Source organism: Staurois parvus, unplaced genomic scaffold (genome assembly GCF_062004578.1).
Source record: "Staurois parvus isolate SC_StPar_1 unplaced genomic scaffold, SC_StPar_1.0 ptg000027l, whole genome shotgun sequence".
Taxonomy (NCBI): domain Eukaryota; kingdom Metazoa; phylum Chordata; class Amphibia; order Anura; family Ranidae; genus Staurois; species Staurois parvus.
The window spans coordinates 6,391,979-6,411,893 of NW_028317823.1; the positions used below are offsets into that span (position 1 = coordinate 6,391,979).

At 44.2% G+C, this 19,915-nt stretch overlaps 1 protein-coding gene across 3 annotated transcripts in view; it reads left to right on the top strand.

The window, feature by feature from the left end:
* Positions 1–19,915, top strand: part of CTSC (cathepsin C) — a 62,891-nt gene that overhangs the window by 14,459 nt on the left and 28,517 nt on the right. The window contains exons 5-7 of one of the 3 annotated variants that reach the window (XM_089656678.1): positions 935–1,047; positions 5,830–5,961; positions 18,634–18,756. In XM_089656678.1, coding sequence (XP_089512804.1) covers positions 935–1,047; positions 5,830–5,961; positions 18,634–18,756 — 368 coding nt within the window. Of the gene's footprint in view, positions 1–934; positions 1,048–5,829; positions 5,962–9,784; positions 13,608–18,633; positions 18,757–19,915 lie in introns of those variants that run through there. The other 2 variants (XM_089656686.1, XM_089656692.1) reach the window with 2 other exon arrangements.

Below are 19,915 nucleotides of genomic sequence, written 5' to 3' on the forward strand. Positions count from 1 at the left end.
GAGCCAAGCATCCCTGGCAAACCAAAGCTGCCAAGTCCACAGAGGAATCCACATACAGGTTTGTTCCCCCACCTGCACATCGTCTCTACTTTCCCATTCCCTGGTTGGTGCAGATTGTGGATAGCATGCAAACTCCAGCCACAGGATAGTGTTTGAATCCCTGCTACTCAACGTGTGGGTTTTTTTTTCTTCAACTTCCTATCCCCTTTCCTAGCCTCATTCATAGAGATCAAGGATGCTTACCTATACATCCTGGATTGTCAGATGCCCATTTTTCACCATTTTTTGTGACTGGAGGGCCACTACCAGTTTGTGGCTCTCCTGTTCAGACTGGCATCAGCGCCTTCAGTCTTCACCAGTTTGCTGGCCCTGATGTTTGCCTTTTCGGTGCTATGATGGATTTCTTTTGTCCATTATTTGAATATTCAAGTGATCTCCCATTCTGATATGGAAGCCAATTTTGTGACTATGATCAGCAGACAGATCCATTGCTGTGCAAGGGGATTGCAGGTGGGGTCCGCCCTGCATGAAAATAGGATTTTTTTTTTTTTTTTGTACATACTAAAATCCTTTGCCATGGGAAGGGACCATCCCAAGTATTTTTTTTTGTATGTAGTGTCCTGCTTCTACAGGTAGCAATAGAACCCAACTTAGCCCCACCAAGGGCTGAAATTCTCGACCGCAGATTAGGATTTTACAAGTACAAAGAATTGTTTTTATTGCTTTTGTCCCTATGATACTCGCATGTCGCCATTTCTTGTGTGGGCATAACCGCAACAGAGAGTGAAGGAAAGTCTCCCAATGATACCAAAGACAAATATAAATGACTTAAGGTTTATATAGGTCTTCCCCCACACTATCCTAAAGTGCTTTTAAAACAGTTGGAGTTGAGCTTTAAGTATGAAGTTAATACAGTTCTTTACCAATCTTGCAGCATACCACCTCCGGCTCCAATGCCCATAGAGGAGAAATACAAGGGCCTGCCTGATGCCTGGGACTGGAGGAATGTTGGAGGATACAACTTTGTCAGCCCTGTCAGGAATCAAGGTATATAGGAAGTAATGTTTCACACATAAATGTATAATGCTATGCTCTGACACTCTATGGACAGTAAAGATGAATCCAGATATGTTTTTCACCTTGCTAAGGAAATTGCCTTTTTTTTTTTTTTTTTGTAGTCTGCGTTAACATTTTATTCCATTTTGCCAGCAATGTATAGGAAGCTTACAGCTAAAATTTAGGGTGTTGTGTGTTTTTGTTCTGTTTTTATCCCAAAGAACTGTAGTTAACGGTTATGATTGCTCAGAATCCAGCCAAAGGCATTTATGGAAACTTTTTCAAAGATTTGTGTGTACTGACCTTAAACATTTGAAAAATGTCATACCTGGCACATGTTGGGAGTAGAAGTTTTTTAGGAATTTAGAATCTTTCATTGTGCCTGGATTCTAGGCCCAAGCCGCGTATGGCACCTGAGATTCTCTTGGGATGAACAGACCTTCCAAAAAGACCTGCATTAAGTATACTCTGCCCCCGAACTTCACTTGATGTAGATGGCAAGAATGCTGACATTGGACTTGCAGCGGGCATGCCTGCTGTGTACACTGGTGGAAGTAATATTTAGGTGGCTTCCAGCTGCCTTACTAGCAAATCAGCATGTGTGGGAGGGGTCTGATAACTGCCGTTAGAATGGTCTAACTTTGGGGTGCAGGGGGACAATAAAGGCTGCTGCAGGTAAATGCCTGCTAGAAGCTATATTTAGCAGCCACTTTAAAGGAGATCTAGTTTTCTTTACATATACTGTTTGTTTTGCTTCTCTGTGTGGTTTGGGTTTTGTGTTTTTTGTTTGTTTAGTATGGTGGGTAGTTCACGGAAGTGAGCTGGGCAGGACAGGATTAATAATGTTTGTGATGACATTGCAGAGAGTAAACAAGACTCAACAGGTGGTTGTATATTTATATATATTATTATTATTATTATTATTATACAGTATTTATAAAGCGCCAATAGTTCACTCAGCGCTGTACATTACAAAGGGGGACAGAACATGTGACAGAACAATACCAATACAATGCAAAACATGAGGGGATCGAGGGCCCTGCTCTTTCGAGCTTACAATCTAGAAGGGACGGGATAGTGGTACAGGAGGAGATAGCTGTGGGGGATGGAGTGGTAGGAAGAGTGGAGGAGGTCAGCAAGTTAGCAGGGGGTGAGGTAGGCTTCCCTGAAGAGATGGGTTTTCAGGGTACGCCTAAAGGAGAGGAGAGTAGGTGATAATCTGATGGGTTGGGGAAGGGAGTTCCAGAGGATGGGTGACACCCTGGAGAAGTCCTGGAGGCGGGCATGGGAGGAGGAGACCAGGGAACTAGAGAGAAGGAGGTCTTGTGAGGAGCGGAGTGTGTGTGCTGGGCGGTACTTGGATATTAGGTCAGTGATGTAGTTCGGGGCAGTATGGTGGACAGCTTTGTACGTCAGTGTTAGGATTTTAAATTTGATCCGTTGGGCAATCGGAAGCCAGTGGAGGGATTGGCAGAGGGGGGTGGCGGAGATGGAGCGGTTGGAAAGGTGAATGAGTCTGGCAGCCGTATTCAGGATCGACTGAAGCGGGGATAGCCAGCGGCGAGGCAGGCCAGTAAGGAGGGAGTTAAAGTAGTCGAGTCGTGATATGATGAGGGAGTGGATGAGCTGTTTAGTGGTTTCTGGGGTTAGGAACGTGCGGATTTTGGCGATGTTGCGGAGGTGGAGTCTGCATGAGTTTGTTAAAGATTGGACTTGTGGCTGGAAGGATAGGTTGGAGTCCAGAATGACACCAAGTACTCTGGCCTGCAGAGCGGGTTTGATATTGGCGTTGTTGGATGTGATGTAGAAGTCAATGGGGGGTGGGGTTCGGGCTGGGGGGAAGACAAGGAGCTCGGTTTTGGAGAGATTCAGTTTAAGGAAGTGGAGCGACATCCAATCTGATATGTCGCTCAGTAGGTGTGTGATTTGGGCAGAGACCGAGGGGGTGAGGTGGGGGGTTGAGAGATAGATGTGTGTGTCGTCGGCATAGAGGTGGTAGTTGAAGCCGTGAGAGTGTATGAGTTGGCCAAGGGAGGAGGTGTAGATGGAGAAGAGAAGGGGCCCAAGGACAGAGCTTTGAGGGACCCCAACAGAGAGGGGGAGTGAGGGGGAGGTGGTAGCATTATAGGTAACGCTGAAAGAGCGTTTTGACAGGTAGGATGAGAGCCAGGAGAGAGCAGAATCTCTGAGGCCAAGGGAGTGTAGTATTTTGAGGAGGAGGGGGTGGTCAACTGTGTCGAAGGCCGCAGAGAGGTCAAGGAGTAGGAGCACTGAATAGTGGCCATTAGCTTTGGCGGTTAGAAGGTCGTTGGAGAGTTTGAGTAAGGCGGTTTCGTTGGAGTGTAGGGGACGGAAGCCGGACTGTAGGGGATCGAGGAGGTTGTTGTTGAGGTGAGAGCATAGGCGGGTGTAGACGAGGCGCTCGAGGAGTTTAGATGTAAGTGGGAGCAGGGAGATGGGTCTGAGGTTGTTCGGGTCATTGGGGTCCAGGGAGGGCTTTTTAAGTATGGGGGTGATGTGTGCATGCTTCAGTGGGGAGGGGAAAGTGCCGGAGGAGAGGGAGAGATTAAAGATGGGGGGGAGGGAGCGTAGGATGGAGGGGGAGGGAGGTCGTAGGAATTGTGAGGGGATAGGGTCGAGGGGGCAGATGGTGAGGCGGGCATCAGAGAGGATCTTGGAGACTTCCTCGATGGTAGTAAGGTCAAAGGTGTGGAGTGTTGGGGGAGCTTCAGTATGAGGAATGTAGGGTAGGGTGGGGTGGGAGTGGAGGTCAGAGCAGTGGTGGGGCCGTGGGAGAGGGGTGATGAGGGGGTAGCTGAGTGAGGGGGAACGGGGTAGGAGGGAGTTTGAGCAGAGACTAAGTCCCTGCGGGTAATGTCGAGGGGGAGGGGGGATGAGGGGGTAGCTGTGTGAGAGGGGACGGGTTGAGAGAGCGTGTGAGTTGTGGCAATGTCCTTGCGAATTGTGTCAGTCTTGTTTTTGAAGTGATTGGCAATCTCAAGGGCGGTGAGTGAGGTGCTGGGTGGAGGTGGGGGTGGAGAGAGTAGAGAGTTGAAGGTGGAGAAGAGTCGGCGAGGATTGGAGGAGAGGGCCTTGATGAGGGTCAGGAAGTAGGCTTGTTTTGGCTGCGTGGAGGGAGGAGGTGTAGGTGCGGAAGGCAGATTTGTAGCAGGTGAAAGCTTGTTGGGATTTTGTTTTGTGCCATAGTCACTCCAGGGCACGACTGCGTCGTTTGAGGGTTTTGGTGTGATCAGTCTGCCAGGGCTGGAGCGGTTGGATATATTGCCAAAGATATTGGGTCACCTGCCTTTACACGCACTAGAACATAGAGCAGCAAGCTGCTGATTGGATGATTTGCTGCAGTGTAAGATTTGCAGAGAGGTCGAGTCACTGACCTCTCCTGGTCTATGGAAACATCACTGTTTTAAGCTTGGTTTCACCACCTGGTCATGGGAAAGATGCACTATATTGCCAAAAGTATTGGGACGCCTGCCTTTACACACACATGAACTTTAATGGCATCCCAGTCTTAGTCCGTAGGGTTCAATATTGAGTTGGCCAGCCCTGTGCAGCTATAACAGCTTCAACTCTTCTGGGAAGGCTGCCCACAAGGTTTAGGAGGGTGTCTATGGGAATGTTTGACCATTCTTCCAGAAACTCATTTGTGAGGTTAGGCACTGATGTCGGACAAGAAGGCCTGGCTTGGAGTCTCCACTCTAATTCATCCAAAAGGAGTTTTATCGGCTTGAGGTCAGGGCTCTGTGCAGGCCAGTCAAGTTCCTTAACCCCAAACTAACTCATCCATGTCTTTATGGAACTTGCTTTGTGCACTGGTGTGCATTAATGGTCGAGCAGGAAGGGGCCATCCCCAAACTGTTCCCACAAAGTTGGGAGCATGAAATTGTCCAAAATGTCTTGGTTTGTGGACACCTTAAGAGTTCCCTTCACTGGAACGAAGGGGCCAAGCCCAACCCTTGAAAAACAACCCAACACCATAGTCCCTCCTCCACCAAACCTACACGTCCATCAGATTACCAGATAGAGAAGCTGCGTTACACCACAGTATCCTATGTTCTGCATTGCACTTGGCAATGTAAGGCTTGGATGCAGCTGCTCAGCCATGGAAACCCATTCCGTGAAGCACTCTACACACTGTTGTGCTAATCTGAAGGACACATGAGGTTTGGAGGTCTGTAGCTAATGACTCTGCAGACAGTTGGTGACTTCTGCGCACTTCAGCATGCACTGACCCCGCTCTGTCATTTTACGTGGCCTACCACTTGGTGGCTGAGTTGCTGTTCCCAGTTGCTTCCACTGTGTTATAATCCCACTAACAGTTGACCGTGGAATATTTAGTAGCAAGGAAATTTCACGGATGGCATCCTATCACGGTACCACGCTTGAATTCAATGAGCTCCTGAGAGCGACCCATTCTTTCACAAATGTTTGTAGATGCAGTCTACATGCCTAGGTGCTTGATTTTATACACCTGTGGCCATGGAGGGGATTTCAACACCTGAATCCAATGATTTGGAGGGATGTCCCAATACTTTTGGCAATACTATAGTGTGTATATAGTCACACATATATAAACCAAACGCTAGCATATTTAACAGACTAAAAGGAAGCAAATTCATTGTTTGGGTTTACACTGCTTTTAATTTTACTATGTTTAGCATGTGCCTGTATTATGTTGTCTTTTCTGTCAATGAATAAATGATTGCTGTGTTTGGTTACCCAGGAGGATATATAATAACTTTGTGTGTTCTCCAGGGAACTGTGGGAGCTGTTACTCTTTTGCTACAATGGGAATGTTGGAATCTAGAATCCGTGTCATGAGCAGACTTCAGCAAACTCCTGTTTTGAGCCCCCAGCAGGTGGTGTCCTGCAGTAATTACTCTCAAGGTAATCTCAGATTTTCTGTTTTTCTGTGCAGCCATCTAGGTGACTAGCTGAGCGTCTTGACTTTGTCTCCAAGATATTTTTATACATGAAAACTTAGTGTTTGCCTTTACAGAAAATCTGTATGGTGACCCAACATCGGAAGACCCATTCTCCCCATCCTGCTGTACTTGCCTCCGGCAATCCTGTGCTGTCAGGCACTATCATGCTAATTCACTAATCCAGTAATTTTGACATTCCTACTGCTTTATCTCCTCGCCTTGCAGTACTGATAGGACAGGCCAGACAGATTATGATTGGTTCATGCCATTCACGTGAGTATGCTGACCATTCGGTACTGGCTGCACAAAAGTGGGGGAGACTAGGTGTGAGGAGGGAGTCCAGTGTTTTGTCACCTTACAGATTTAATACAAATGCTGCTCCAGACGATTCCAGTGCTGGTGACCTAAACAGACACATAAGCAAGTGCCTAGGATTTTGAAGGGGAAGAACAAAATCCTAGGAATGTATATACCATTTCTGACTAGTGCGCCTGGAAGCTGGAAATCACTCCAGTACACACCACTACTCCAGTAATCTCCATTTGCTTCTGGGTCCTGTGCTGAGCAGCCAGCCAAATGCATACTGAATGCAGGAGGTCAGCCATTCAGCACAGGCACCATTCAGAGAATGCATTGCATTTTCTGCCGGGATGCAAAGTGTTGTCTGATTGCACAATGTGGTGAGGCAAGGGGGCAAAGCAATCCCTGAATACAATTGTTTTCTTCTTCTAGAAGGGAGGGGGGGTTGGTCATGGTCTGTCTCCCTGTTGAGATTTGTCTTTATTTCCAGCCCTGTAAACTTGTAGAAAGTGAGGAAATATCATGGCCAATAATAATGCAGGGTAGGTATGGTTCTGTGTTGACGGAAGGGCTTTGGTTGCTGCAGAAAATTCTGTCTCTTTATTGGATTCTGAAGGCAAGCCATATAGATCATGAGTCAGCATGGCGGTGGGCTTTATGCTATGCTACCACATTCGTACAGCTAGCATTAATGTTGTACTGGGAGTGTACTGAATTGCACTGTGACCACACTGTCTGACAGTTCCTGGTAAATTCTCTGATTGGTAGTGGGAGGGACAGGATCTCCTGACCACATGTTCAGACAACCAATCAGAGATCATTGATCAAGAAGCCTGGGGAAACACCTCGGCCATTTAGATTTCCTTGAAGGGCTGATGGGAACCAGCTGGGAGGGGTAAGAGAACTTGTACTTTGCTTGTATTAACCAAACTAACAATCAGTTTACATGAGGAATCTTCCATTTATTCCTCCACCCCCTGAAGCCCAGGTGTTTTGTTTTTTTTTTTTTTTTTTCTAGGCCTGGGATCAATGTGGCATGGTAATATGTGACACACCCCTGCCATCCACAATGTAGCATCGAGTAGCCTTCCTTTAGACCCAAGTGTGATTATATGATAGGGGAGCTAGTGTGGACAGAATTGAAATTGATAATTCAGGGTGTTTTCTTAGCAGTTGAGTGAGTGAAAGGTATGAAAATTTAACTCAAGGATCTATAGAATAAAAGGCAGATGGGTATTTGGTTGGCAGTCTTTTGATTCTGTCTTATTGCTCTTTCTGCTGTGTGTAGTGTTGAAGGTTCCTCTCTCTGGTTGTCATTCTAAAAGTGAAAACTAAACCCAGGACCCTGCATTCACTTTATCTGGTCTCCCACAGTACACAGAACATGGAAGTGTAATTATTTTAGTAAATATAAACTGCTAAATACCTTTCTAATCAGCAGTATATAGCAGTCTTGTGACTTCTATCAGTGTCCAGCAGAGCACTGGTTAAAGCTTGTAGGAGGTTTTTTTTTTTTATCTCTAAGATGCAAAACTCCTGACCATCCGTCTGGACAGTGCTGATTGACTGGCCCTGTGCTGATCACATGCTCTCCCAGGGGGAAAAAAAACTCTAGAAATACACACCAAACTGAGCATGTGCAGAATGGCTACAGTTCAGTCTGCCTTATGAGATGTGGACATTTGAACAAGAGGAGCAGCAGAGATGTCAACTCTCATACTTTAGAAAAATGCAGGTTTCCTTTTTGAACAAACTACAAAAATCCCAGCGCCAATCAAAGTAAGTATACAATTATGCAGCTGTGCACCAGTGAAAACCACCAATAATAAATAACACAAAAAAACAGCGCAAAAATTAAATAAATAAAAATAATCACAAATAAATGTCCGTGCAAAAATATATATATAATATTTCAAACAAGTCCTTATTTTCCCAAAAGGATTTTCAAAACAATGTTCCAAAATGTGCTTCCACCTAATCACCACGTGAAAAATAATATTGACCGCACTCACCAGATGGAGGTGAGTAATAAGCCTCATAGGATATAAGGGATCCTATAGCCCCTCAGGAGGAACTCAAATCGCCTTCACCCTGCTTAGATACAGCAATCGACTCCACTCTACTTCTCCATGGAATCCTCAATAATGTGCAAGGAAAGAAAGGCTACATAGTGTAATACTGCCACTCAATACCATATAAATCCATAGAATAAGGAATAAAATAACAGGCCTTGTTTAATAGCCTCAAAGGCTTCAAAGGAACAAGTTTCCAAATTGTAAATATAGGGATCTCACGCTTTAAGGATCACTGTAGAGGATGACCAGCTTTCCACCTCAAAAATGGCTGCTTGAACCGCAAAAGTCGGCGTGCGTTCCAAATACCGGAAGTGACGTAGGCCAAGAAGATGGCAGACCAGAAGTGCGTCAACACTTTTCGCCCCACCCACAGGGCGTTTCCTTTTTGACCTTTCGAAAGTTGGTCTCCTGAACCTGTGACTTCAGTACGTTCTGAACTACACAGATAAAATGCACCCTTTTGAGTCAGAAAATACAATGCCATTGGATAAAAATGAAAGTGGGGTGACTAGCATTTTTATGGGTCAGCGATGGCAGCCTACTTATTTCTTTCAAGTCATTGGTTCTTTTTGGGGTGGATATGTGTGCTGATGTCAACATAAAGCTACGTTTGCTTGCCAGGATAATGAAAGTAATTAAAGAAAAAAAAAAAGAAAATATCTTAGAAAATCAAGCTTCGGACTCCTCCAGTGCTGGTTAACCAAAAATAAAAATCCTAGGCACTAGTTCATGTTTAAAGTGGAATTTCAGGATAACCCGAACTGCTCTCAACTGTCCCCTCCCTCGTCTAACATCAATACTTGCTAACCGATGTATGAAAAATGTCTATACTTGCCAATTGAAGGCCACTCCAGTCCACTGATCTAATTCTACACCCCTTTTGTAAGCCAGCATGGCTGTAAGGGAGAAGAGAGGGCTCCAGAATGGATGGGCCATTGAAGCCTATGGCTAACATCACCACTTTACCAGCTGTTGGGGCGCTCTCCCCTGCAGTCAGTACTGGCTGATGCAAGGAAAATCATGTGAGCAGGCTGAGAAAGGTACGTATATACATCCTGTCTTACACAGGTTAGTAATGATGGGTGTCAGGAGGAGGATGGGGGGGGCATTTTTAAGCTTAGTTAGGTTTAAGCTGGAATTCCACTTTAATGCTGAAAGGGAGACCTAAAATGCTAGTCACTTGCTTCATGTAGCCTTTTGAATGAGAGGATCAGAATGGCCATGCCTTTTTTCTGTAAGAAAAACAATGTGACTAGTTGCCTTTTGCGTGTGATTGATATATCTGTGCAGGGTATTGAGAAGCATATTCTCCAGGGGGGAAAAAAAGTATTCCAAACTCTAATTTACTTTTTATTGATATCAATCCAAGCATGACAGTTGCCCTTTTTAACAAAACATTCCTATTTTAAGGTTGCGATGGAGGCTTTCCTTATCTCATCGCTGGAAAATATGCTCAGGATTTCGGCATTGTAGAAGAGTCGGACTTCCCTTACACTGGCAGTGATTCACCCTGCACTCTGAAAGGTGACTCCTATCGTTATTATACAGCGGAGTACCACTACGTTGGAGGCTTCTATGGTGGCTGCAATGAGGCTTACATGAAATATGAACTCATTTTGGGGGGTCCTTTGGCTGTAGCTTTTGAAGTCTACGATGATTTCATGCACTATGAAGGAGGAATCTACCACCACACTGGACTGCAGAATAAATTCAACCCTTTCCAGCTGACAAACCATGCCGTCCTGCTGGTTGGTTACGGTGTCGATTCAACTGGACAGAAGTACTGGATTGTGAAGAACAGCTGGGGGGAGGCCTGGGGAGAGAAGGGGTACTTCAGAATCCGCAGGGGAACAAACGAATGTGCAATTGAAAGCATAGCTGTGTCAGCAAGTCCTATTCCTAAGCTGTAATGTCTTAAGTAAACTGTATTCCATTTGAAGATCTTAAATCCTGTCTAAGAGCAAAGCTCACAAGATGCCTGTATTCCCTTCTTATCCAGAATAGTCTATTCTGGCCTACTCCTCTGGGTTTTAGTTTCCATTTACTAGATCTTGACTTTTTCTGACTTAATGGCTAAATTCCACCAGCTGTCCTACCTGTTCTGATGAGCATGATTTTACTGACCCCCTGAGCCAGGGGGTGGTGAGCCAAGAAAGTTCAGGCCCCAGTAACAAGTCAAACTAAAACACAAGAAGCTAATGGCATCATGTAGTGGTTGCTCTTGGTTACAGATTTAAATCGCCAACGTAGGCCTAGACTGAGATTCAACTGTTGATTTTTTTCTTGACAATTATTTCAGTGTGCTGCACATAAGGTGACTGCCAACAAATAATTAAATTTCTCAGCTGAAAGGAGATTTGCCAGTGCAGACCTAGCATAAAGCAGGCCATAGACCAGTCGAAAAACGAAACCTTTGATGATTAAAAATCTAAAATCGCTCAAGCAATTGTGCCATCAATTGTTTCGATCTCCTAAAAAGAAAAAAAAAACTCCATGTTGGATCAGGTATTTTTGATTCAAAAATCGCATGTTGCAGTTGGCACACGATGCAAAAAATGAATGATTTGACAATTGACACAAATTTCGTTTTTTGACTTCTCAATGGCCTGCTCTAGGCAGAGATTTTGCTTTAAAATAGTATAGGTTTGTTTTCAAAGATTTTTCCATGTTCACTTGGCACCTTAAGAGACTCTTGCATATGACTGACACCCTCTTTGCCATTGGTTTTGTGCTACAGTGAATTGTTAGGATGTAAATGAAAGATTAAGTGAGAGGGTTTTGTCTCTAGACATAAATAAGGGGGTAGGAACTACTGTTCTTTTATAAGTGAAATTTTAAAGGTGAGATCTCTTGGTGTCATTAAAGCATGGGTCCACTTTTTTTTTTTTTTCTTCCTTCTTTCTTTCTTAGTTGTTGTGGAATTGCCCTTTTTTTAAAGAAACTTTTTAAAGGTGGCTATCTGCCTTTGAAAATGCTACTTCTTCTGACTGTATTCTGTATTAGTACTTTTGTCTCGTTTTCCCAAGTGCTGTGTAAGGCTAGCTATGCACTTGGACAGGACACAACAGCTGGCCACAATGTAGCTAGCAAGGATGATAAACACTTTGATGGTCGGTACTCATGTCCCGATCTTAAGTACTTGCCAGAGACTAGCACTGGCAGGAGGAATGCGGGGGGGGGGGGGGGGGGTCGGCTTCCTGGCACCAGAATTCCTCTTGCCAGTGCTTGTCTTGGGAAAGTGCTTGGAGTTGGAGATGAGCGGCAGTGAAAAATGCAGCTGTTTTTGCCAGCTGCATTTACTGACCGCTGTGGGGTGCATAATGCCTCTGCTTCCGCAGCAAGATGGGGCAAAGTACTACACATACGTTGTATCCTGTGGCACAGAATACTGTATAAAGAAAATCTATTTAAGCTTTCTACCAAGGGATTAGCACCATGGCCAGGGAACTAGTATTTTCAGGCAGGTATTGGTGTAGGCATCCTTTTTGTAATGTGAACAGGGGGAGATTGCTGACAATCCAAGTTGTTGATCTATATACACATTGAGGCATAGCTCTCCAACTATAGGCTTGAGCTTTGTCCATGAGTTTAAGGTGAAATCTAGTTGCTGTGCTTATAGGGATTTTGTTTCAGATTTGTGAACAGGGAGAACCACTTAAAGTGAAACAGATCATTTGTAGTAGAGCAGCACAGAGGAAAAACTTTACTGGAGGCTGCAGTTGCTGACTTATTCTGCAATTGCTGCTTGTTTGTCAGTCATTCTGATTCTGTTCACTTTAGCTGCATAATCCATCAGCTGTTTGGTAGCTGCATAATCCTTCAGCTGTTTGGTAGCTGCATAATCCATCAGCTGATTGGTAGCTGCATAATCCATCAGCTGTTTTTTTTTTTTATTTTTTTTTAAACCTAAGGCCTGGTTAACCCTAATGCAGGCTGTGTGACCTGTCTTAGTGCAGTTGGAACAGGCCGCTCTCTGTGTGGTCAGAACAGGCCGCTCTTTTCCGTGGGCTGGTCTGCCCGTGTTTACTCAAGGAAAAGGTGCATGTACAAAATGCATCCCCAAGGAAACCGCATGGTCTTTTTTGACCATGCGGTTTCCGTGTGGTTCCCACATCCTGGATTGTGCTGCGGGATGAGATGCGTGGGGGTGCCAACCAACACTAGCCCGCAGCTGCGTGACCGTGAACCAGGCATAAGACATGTAGTTCAAGCAGACTGCTGATATGCAAATAATGACCTTGCCAAGAGTCAGCAGCTCAGCCCTCCTCTTCATTCTCTTCCCTGGACTGCGTACATATGCCCGGAGGAAAGACGTGACGGTCATTGGAGTGACCCATATCTTAATTGTGGGTTGTGATTGACAACCTGGCTGCAATCCTTGCTGCCTTAGACAAGATGGTGGCATCCATTGAATAGTTGACTGGTCCTCGGGGGACAGACTGAAGTAAAAGTTTTTTTGGTAGTTGTCGTAAATTTTCATTTTCAGTACATTAATTTTAATGTCCTGGAACTCAAGGCAAAGGTTTTGGAAGCCAATTTCTGTCCTGGTGACACACCTGTCATTGTAAGCCAAGTTTCATTGCTGCTTGTTTGGGGTTTATGCATATTTTGCTGCTGTGAATCTGGCAGCAAGTCAGGGATTAGATCATCAGTGCAGGAAATTCAGCTCAGAGCAACAGAGTTTCACTAGAACAGGAAGTGAGGGGATATCTTCCAGACAGGGACTCCGGCAGCAATAAAAAAAACTGAGTATCTAACCCACTGGGGGATTTTACCTACACTGAGGGGTTACCAGTTCAATAACATTTTTAAGTTGTTCAAGTATGGCTTTACCTGTGATAGCTGGATGATTGCAGTACATCTATGCGGTCTTCATTTTATTTGATAACCTTTTTTTGTATTTTTTTTTTTTATTTGATTTGTTGTTGGTATATTGAAGTGTAGCTTTGGATTGGGTTGTGAATATTTTTTTTTTGTTTGTTTTTTTTGGTTTTTCTTTCAATCACTTTGACTTTTTTTAATCATTTTGACTTTGACTTCACAGCACCCTACAGCTTTTATCTTTTTTTGAAGTATGGAAACCTCTCTTCATATTGTCCTGAACCTTGAGATTTCTTTTAAACCAGGGCCTTTTCCTTTTTAAAGGGATTTTTCTATGTGCCTTAATGAGCTTTAATCAGGGATTTTTTTTAAAAAAATGGATGCATAATAAAGACTTTTTTTAATACCATAATCTTACTACCTTGTCAATTATTTATTCTGTGATCTGCTTGCAGTTTCACCTGTGCATAGCAAACCCATGGTCATGTATGAAATGTCATTTCTCTCTCATCCGGGTAGTATGGAACATATTTCCCTTTCACATGGGGCAGACCTGCAGAACCTGCTATCCTCTATAGGCGCCTGCCCGTCTCCATCTGACTGCCATCCAATGGAGGGAAGGGGAACGGATCCCCATTCAACTTTTTGGCAGATCCGATTGGATGTCCGTTTACACCTGCCCCTCCATAGAGAATAGAGGTTCCAATTGGGTCAGCGTGCCTGTTTTTCAAGGAAAGTCCATGTGAAAGGGGCCTGAATGTGTTAAGTGGTGATTTCTGCATCAGCCGTAAAGTAATAGAAAGTAGTGGCAGGGCAATACTTTAACCACTTCCAGTCTGTATATACCAATTTTATTTTGCAGGGATAGTTTGACAATTAATGTCATGCAACACAGCAAAAAAATATTTTTGGAAAGTGGGCACTCCAAGGTGATATTCTTTCTAGTTTGTTTTCACTATGTACAGCACATAATGTACAGGTCCTACACAGAGGGAGGAGATGAAGGGGTTAATGTACATATCACGTATAGTGGGAGAATGTGGTTAATCTGCAGAATAAGGGAGGTGATGACACTAATATTGAAGTCATATATAGAGACTGGATGTAGTTGGACTACTGCCCATACACTCAAAGGAAGGGGGGGGGTGTGAAAAGGTTTAAAAACACTCCCACCGTGTAATCAAAGCCCCCATCTGGAGTCTGCTGCTTCCTACTACTCTTCCCCTCACAATAAAGGCAGTGGAACTAAAGGATGTGATTACAGAAGGGAAGGGCCCTGAAAAGCAAACCTAGGCAGTGTTTACATTTGTGATTGATCACAGGGCCTTTATGTATTTTACCTGTAATCTGTGATGTCTTGACAACTGGATCACAGGCATGGCCACTCAAGAGTTTTTTTTTGTTTTTTTGCAGTGTTTTTTCTAGAGCATCATTTTATAACAGTCCAGCTTTCTGCATTTCGTTTTTCTCAACTTGGTCAATAAAATTCAGGTAGTAAATTGAACTCATAGATTGTAGGCAACCAATTTTGATTTATATTCTCAATGCCAACTAGACACAAGATGTGACTGCTGCATTCTCATGTACCGTGTTTTCCAAAAAAGAAAATCAAACAAATTATTCCAGGTAGATCTAGGCTTTCAGACCCATTCACTGTGTGGCCAGGTGTTGGTTTTGGTTCATCTCGAAAGCTGATATCCTATAATAAAACATGAAGAATCCGCTGCACAACTGGACTATGGAAAGCTTCTCCCTTTTGTTTAAAGTGGAACTATAGATAAAACGTGTGAGGTTTTTCCTTTTTGGATAGAGTAGTGTTATAACCCCTGTCAATTTTTTTTGGCCCCACTGGGGACTACCATTTTTATAACCAAACAGGAAGTGAGTGCAAATCCCTACAAATTAAGGGAGTTCCTTGGAGACCTCCAGGTCACCAGAATTGGTGTCCCCATTGGAAGAGTTCCCCTCTACCATTATTGAAAGTAAAAAAAAAAACATTTTTGGGTTTTCCTCAAAACAGGAATAAATAGGACAAATGGTGAATCTCCTTAACGGGAGCACAGACTGCAATAAAAACTGCCAAGCATTGTAATCCTTCTCCACTCTATCCAAAATTTTATTAAAAAAAAAAAGTTTTACACTTTTATTAAATAAAAAAAAAAAAACAATACAGCTCTTGTTCTTCAAATGGTCCTGAGAGTTTGATGGCTTTACCAGGAAACTGTGGTCTGTAAGCAGCATGGGATACAGTGCTTACGCATTTCAGTTAGAAGCATTTTTAAAAACTCTAAGATAATACTTCTGTGAAATGTGTAAGTGCTGTACAGTATTTTGTATTTTCAGGCCAGTTGTGTGTTGAATGCATCATAACTTTTTGGTACCAAAGGTCTTTATTTTAAGACTTGAGCAACAAGTAGGATGGGTGAATTGCTCTTCAAGTTAAAAATCTAACTGCTTACAGTATATATACAGCCCAAAAATGGCATCTGTGTCCTGTTGAGATAATTTCCCATCACTTCCTGCCCTGGAAACCCAACTGGTAGCAAGAGGAAATATCTCCGAAGTAAGGTGAATTCACCTAAGAAAGTCTGTTGCTTACATAAGTGTCCCTATTGGAAGACTTCCCTCTCCTGTTGTGGTGACAACTCTAAAATTGTATTTCCCCATCACCTTTTTCTCCGATAATGGTTGCCAGAACAGATAAAGGGAGAGTCTCAAACAAGGACACTGACCAATTAAAACCCAATATGGTTTCTAACGCCAAAATAAAACAGATTTTGACCATACATTTTCCAGTGCTGAATCTAGGTCCTTTTTCTTCACTTTGGTGGTCTTAATTCTAGGTCCTCTCCTTCAACAATAGGTGATCCCAACTCCAGAGCCTTCTCTTCCCTTCAACAGTGCAAGCTCCCACCTCTAGATCTTCCTCCTCCCCCCAGCAGAGGATGTTCCCAACTCTAGAGCCTCCTTTTCCCTTTAGCAGTGCATGGTCCCAACTCTAGAGCCTCCACTTTCCTCCAGCAATGGGTTTCCCAACTCTAAAGCCTCCTCTTCATACTAGCAGCACATTGTCCTAACTAGAGCCTCCTTCCCATCAGCAGTGGGTGGCCCTAATTCTAAATGCTCTTCTTCCTTCAGAAGGACAGTCTCATAATAAATTAATGCTTTACTGTGCAACACTGCTGTGAGCTCAGGCTGGTGTCATAATGCACCCCTCAGTGGGTTTGTCCATGATACCCTGTGCTCCCAGAAACTGGATTTAGCTTGAAACTGGGCATCATTCAACCCGGAACAATGCCAACTTCAGCAAAGTGAAGTGTTTTTGGGGGTCAGCGGTAAAATTACAATTATTATACAGTATATAGCACCAAAAAGTTTGCTCAGCGCTGTACATTATAGTGGGGGACAGTACATGAGACAATACAGTAACAATACAATACACGAGGGGTTCGAGGGCTCTGCTCCTTGGAGCTTACAATCTAGGAGGGAGGGGAGAGTGGTACAGGAGGAAATGGCTGGGGGGGATGGAGTGGGAGGAGATCGGCTGTTAGGTGGGGGCGGGTAGGCTTCCCTGAAGAGATGGGTTTTCAGGGTGCGCCTAAAGGTGAGGAGGGTAGATGACAGTCTGATGGATTGGGGTAGTGAGTTCCAGAGCATGGGGGAAGACCTGGAGAAGTCCTGGAGTCGGGCGTGGGAGGACACCAGGGAACTGGAGAGTAGGTGGTCTTGTGAGGAGCGAAGAGTACGGGTTGGGTGGTATTTGCGTATCAGGTCGGTGAGGTAGTTTGGGGAAGTATTATGAATAGCTTTGTACGTCAATGTTAGTAGTTTGAATTTTATACGTTGGGCAATTGGAAGCCAGTGGAGGGAATGACAGAGGCGGGTGGCGGATACTGAGCGGTTGGTAAGGTGGATGAGTCTGGCCTCTGAGTTCAGGATAGACTGAAGTGGGGATAGTCTGTGATGAGGTAGGCCGGTGAGGAGGGAGTTGCAGTAGTCAAGTCGTGAGATAATAAGGGAGTGAACGAGTTGTTTAGTAGTGTCTGGGGTTAGGAACGAGAGTATTTTGGAGATGTTGCGGAGGTGGAGCCTGCATGAGTTTGCCAGCGATTGGACATGGGGCTGGAAGGATAGATTGGAATCTAGAGTGACACCTAGAACTTTGGCTTGCGGGGTGGGACTGATGGTGGCGTTATTGGTTGTGATGGAGAGTTTAGGGGGGGGCACGGGCTGGGGGGAAAACTAGGAGCTCGGTTTTGGAAAGGTCTAATTTGAGGAAATTGAGTGACATCCAGTCTGATATGTCGTTCAGTAGGCAGGTGATTCGGGCAGAGACTGAAGGGGTGAGGTGAGAGGTAGATTTGCGTATCATCGGCATAGAGGTGGTAGTTGAAGCCGTGGGCGTGTATCAGTTGGCCAAGGGAGGAGGTGTAGATGGAGAAGAGAAGGAGCCCGAGAACAGAGTCTTGAGGGACCCCAGCAGAGACGGGGAGGTGGCAGCGCTATAGGTAACGCTGAAGGAGCGCTGAGATAGGAGAGCCAGGAGAGAGCGGAGTCTCTGATGCCGAGGGAGTGTAGTGGTTTTTTTTTTTGGTTTTTTTTTCCCTTTTGTTTTCCTGTTAACCAGGAGTGTAAATCATATCCTAACATATCTATGATTGTGGTGTTCCTTTTTGGGCATGCTGATGTGCATTTGATGCCGTGCTGTGCAACCTTCCTCTTGCGTCCATATGGGAGGTTGCCACAACAATGGCATATGTCAAGCTGCCTTTTTGTTTTGTCTTTATTTTACAGAATCTGATTTGGGGACATTTGGCACTAGCAGTGAATCCAGGCACAGTGGATGAATGTCAACCTAAAACTGCGTAAAAAGTTTGTTTTGAATGTTACTTTAATGAAACATCACTTCTCTTAATAGACACCCCCTCCACTATATACAGTGGGTAAAATAAGTATTGAACATGTCATTGCACACGTAGCCTCCCTACGGGTATGATAAAATTTGAAACACGAAATCATAAATTATAATTTAATCATAAAATAATCTAATAAATGTAATTCAATAATAGAATCAAACCAAAAACACTGAAATTTGAAATGGAGCGCCAAGTTTCCACATCACTGATCTTAATCGCAAAATGGTTTTCAGCGTCTGATGACGAATTTCCCCACAAATCATTATCACTCAATTCTGCAAGTGGATCTGATTTACTATCGCTGTTCTCTAGCTTGTCTAAAACCGCTTTTGACCTAAAGGGACGCTTTTTGGACGCCATGGACGTTTCTCAGTTTCCAGGCAGAAAGAACAGTAAAAATGCATGCAGGGCACAGGACAAAGCACTCGGGACAAAATGTATGTGAAATGGTTTGATACAGTAATGTTATACTGAGTGATTTTAGTGAATGTCACTTTTTGACATTTTTAAATTTCCCGCCAGTTCTGTCCCTGTACGTCCCGATGTCGCAGGGAACGGAACCCAGAAGACGGATGCCGGCATCGGCCAGAGGAGATGGCCGGGGACGCTGCAGGGGGGACATGGCGGGAGCACAGGACAAGGTAAGTGCAGAAGGGTTTCCAGAGCAACGCTGCAAGGTATTCCTGAGTGTAGCTCGTGGTTACCGCTTTTGGTGCTGAAACTACCCCGAGCTACACTCGGGAATACCGCCAGGGAGGTTAATTTCTGATTTTTTTTTTTGGTGTGTATTAATTGCATGGGTTGTTACCGACATGTGGTGAACATTTCATGTCAATAGGATCTTTTAGAAATATATTAATATAATATATAATTTTTTTTTCTTTAAAAAAAAAAATGGTAACGTGTGCAATACTTTTTACCAGCTGTATATTGCTAGTGCTTGAGCAAACTGATATCAGTTACCATGCTCAGAGAAAAGAAACATCTGGTTTCCCAGCTAAACAGTTGCTATTTCTTATACAAAAATAACACTTTTCTTGGAAATATTGCCTCTAGCTTTGCTTCTGGCTCTGCAGACTTCTGGGAAAATTGGTCAGTCAATAACAAGCAAAAAAAAGTTTTGACTGGAATTGCACTTTAAATTTAAACTACTGTGCAATCTCAACATGTATTTATGTAGCCTATTCATCTCTAAGGCCCTTTTCACACAGATGTTCTGATCGGGTCTGCCTGCCCTTTTTTTTTTTTTCCAGGCAGACCTGATTGGAATCTCTATGGAGTGGCTGGTGTAAACGGACATGTGGCTGTTTACAGCCGTGGACATTTGATCCACCAAAAAGACGGATGTGGATCCATTCCCCTTTTGTCCATCAGATGGGATGGTAGTCAGATGGAAATGGACAGGTGGTCCATTTCCATCAGACTGCCCATAGAGGACAGCAGGCTGTGTCTGTGTCCGTTCTGCAGCAGCGGAGCAGACGTGAACCTGTCATCTGCTTCCTCAGCAGGGATCAGTGGAGAGATCCCCTGCTGAGCAAGTGGATCCACTGTCTTTGTCCATGCCATGTGAAAGGAGCTTTAGAAACACCACATGGGGCTGTAGATGTTTTAGCAGCTCCAGTCAACTATCTGTCACAATGTAGCTTTCTTAAAACAAAGTATTTACATATCTCATTCCATTACATATCCCAAAAATGAGAGGATTGTTCCTTGTTTCAGGACAGTGGGCAGACCATCCAAATCATCACTTTACCCCCCCCCCCCCCCACCTGACTCCATGCACAAATGAAACTGCTGGTGTATC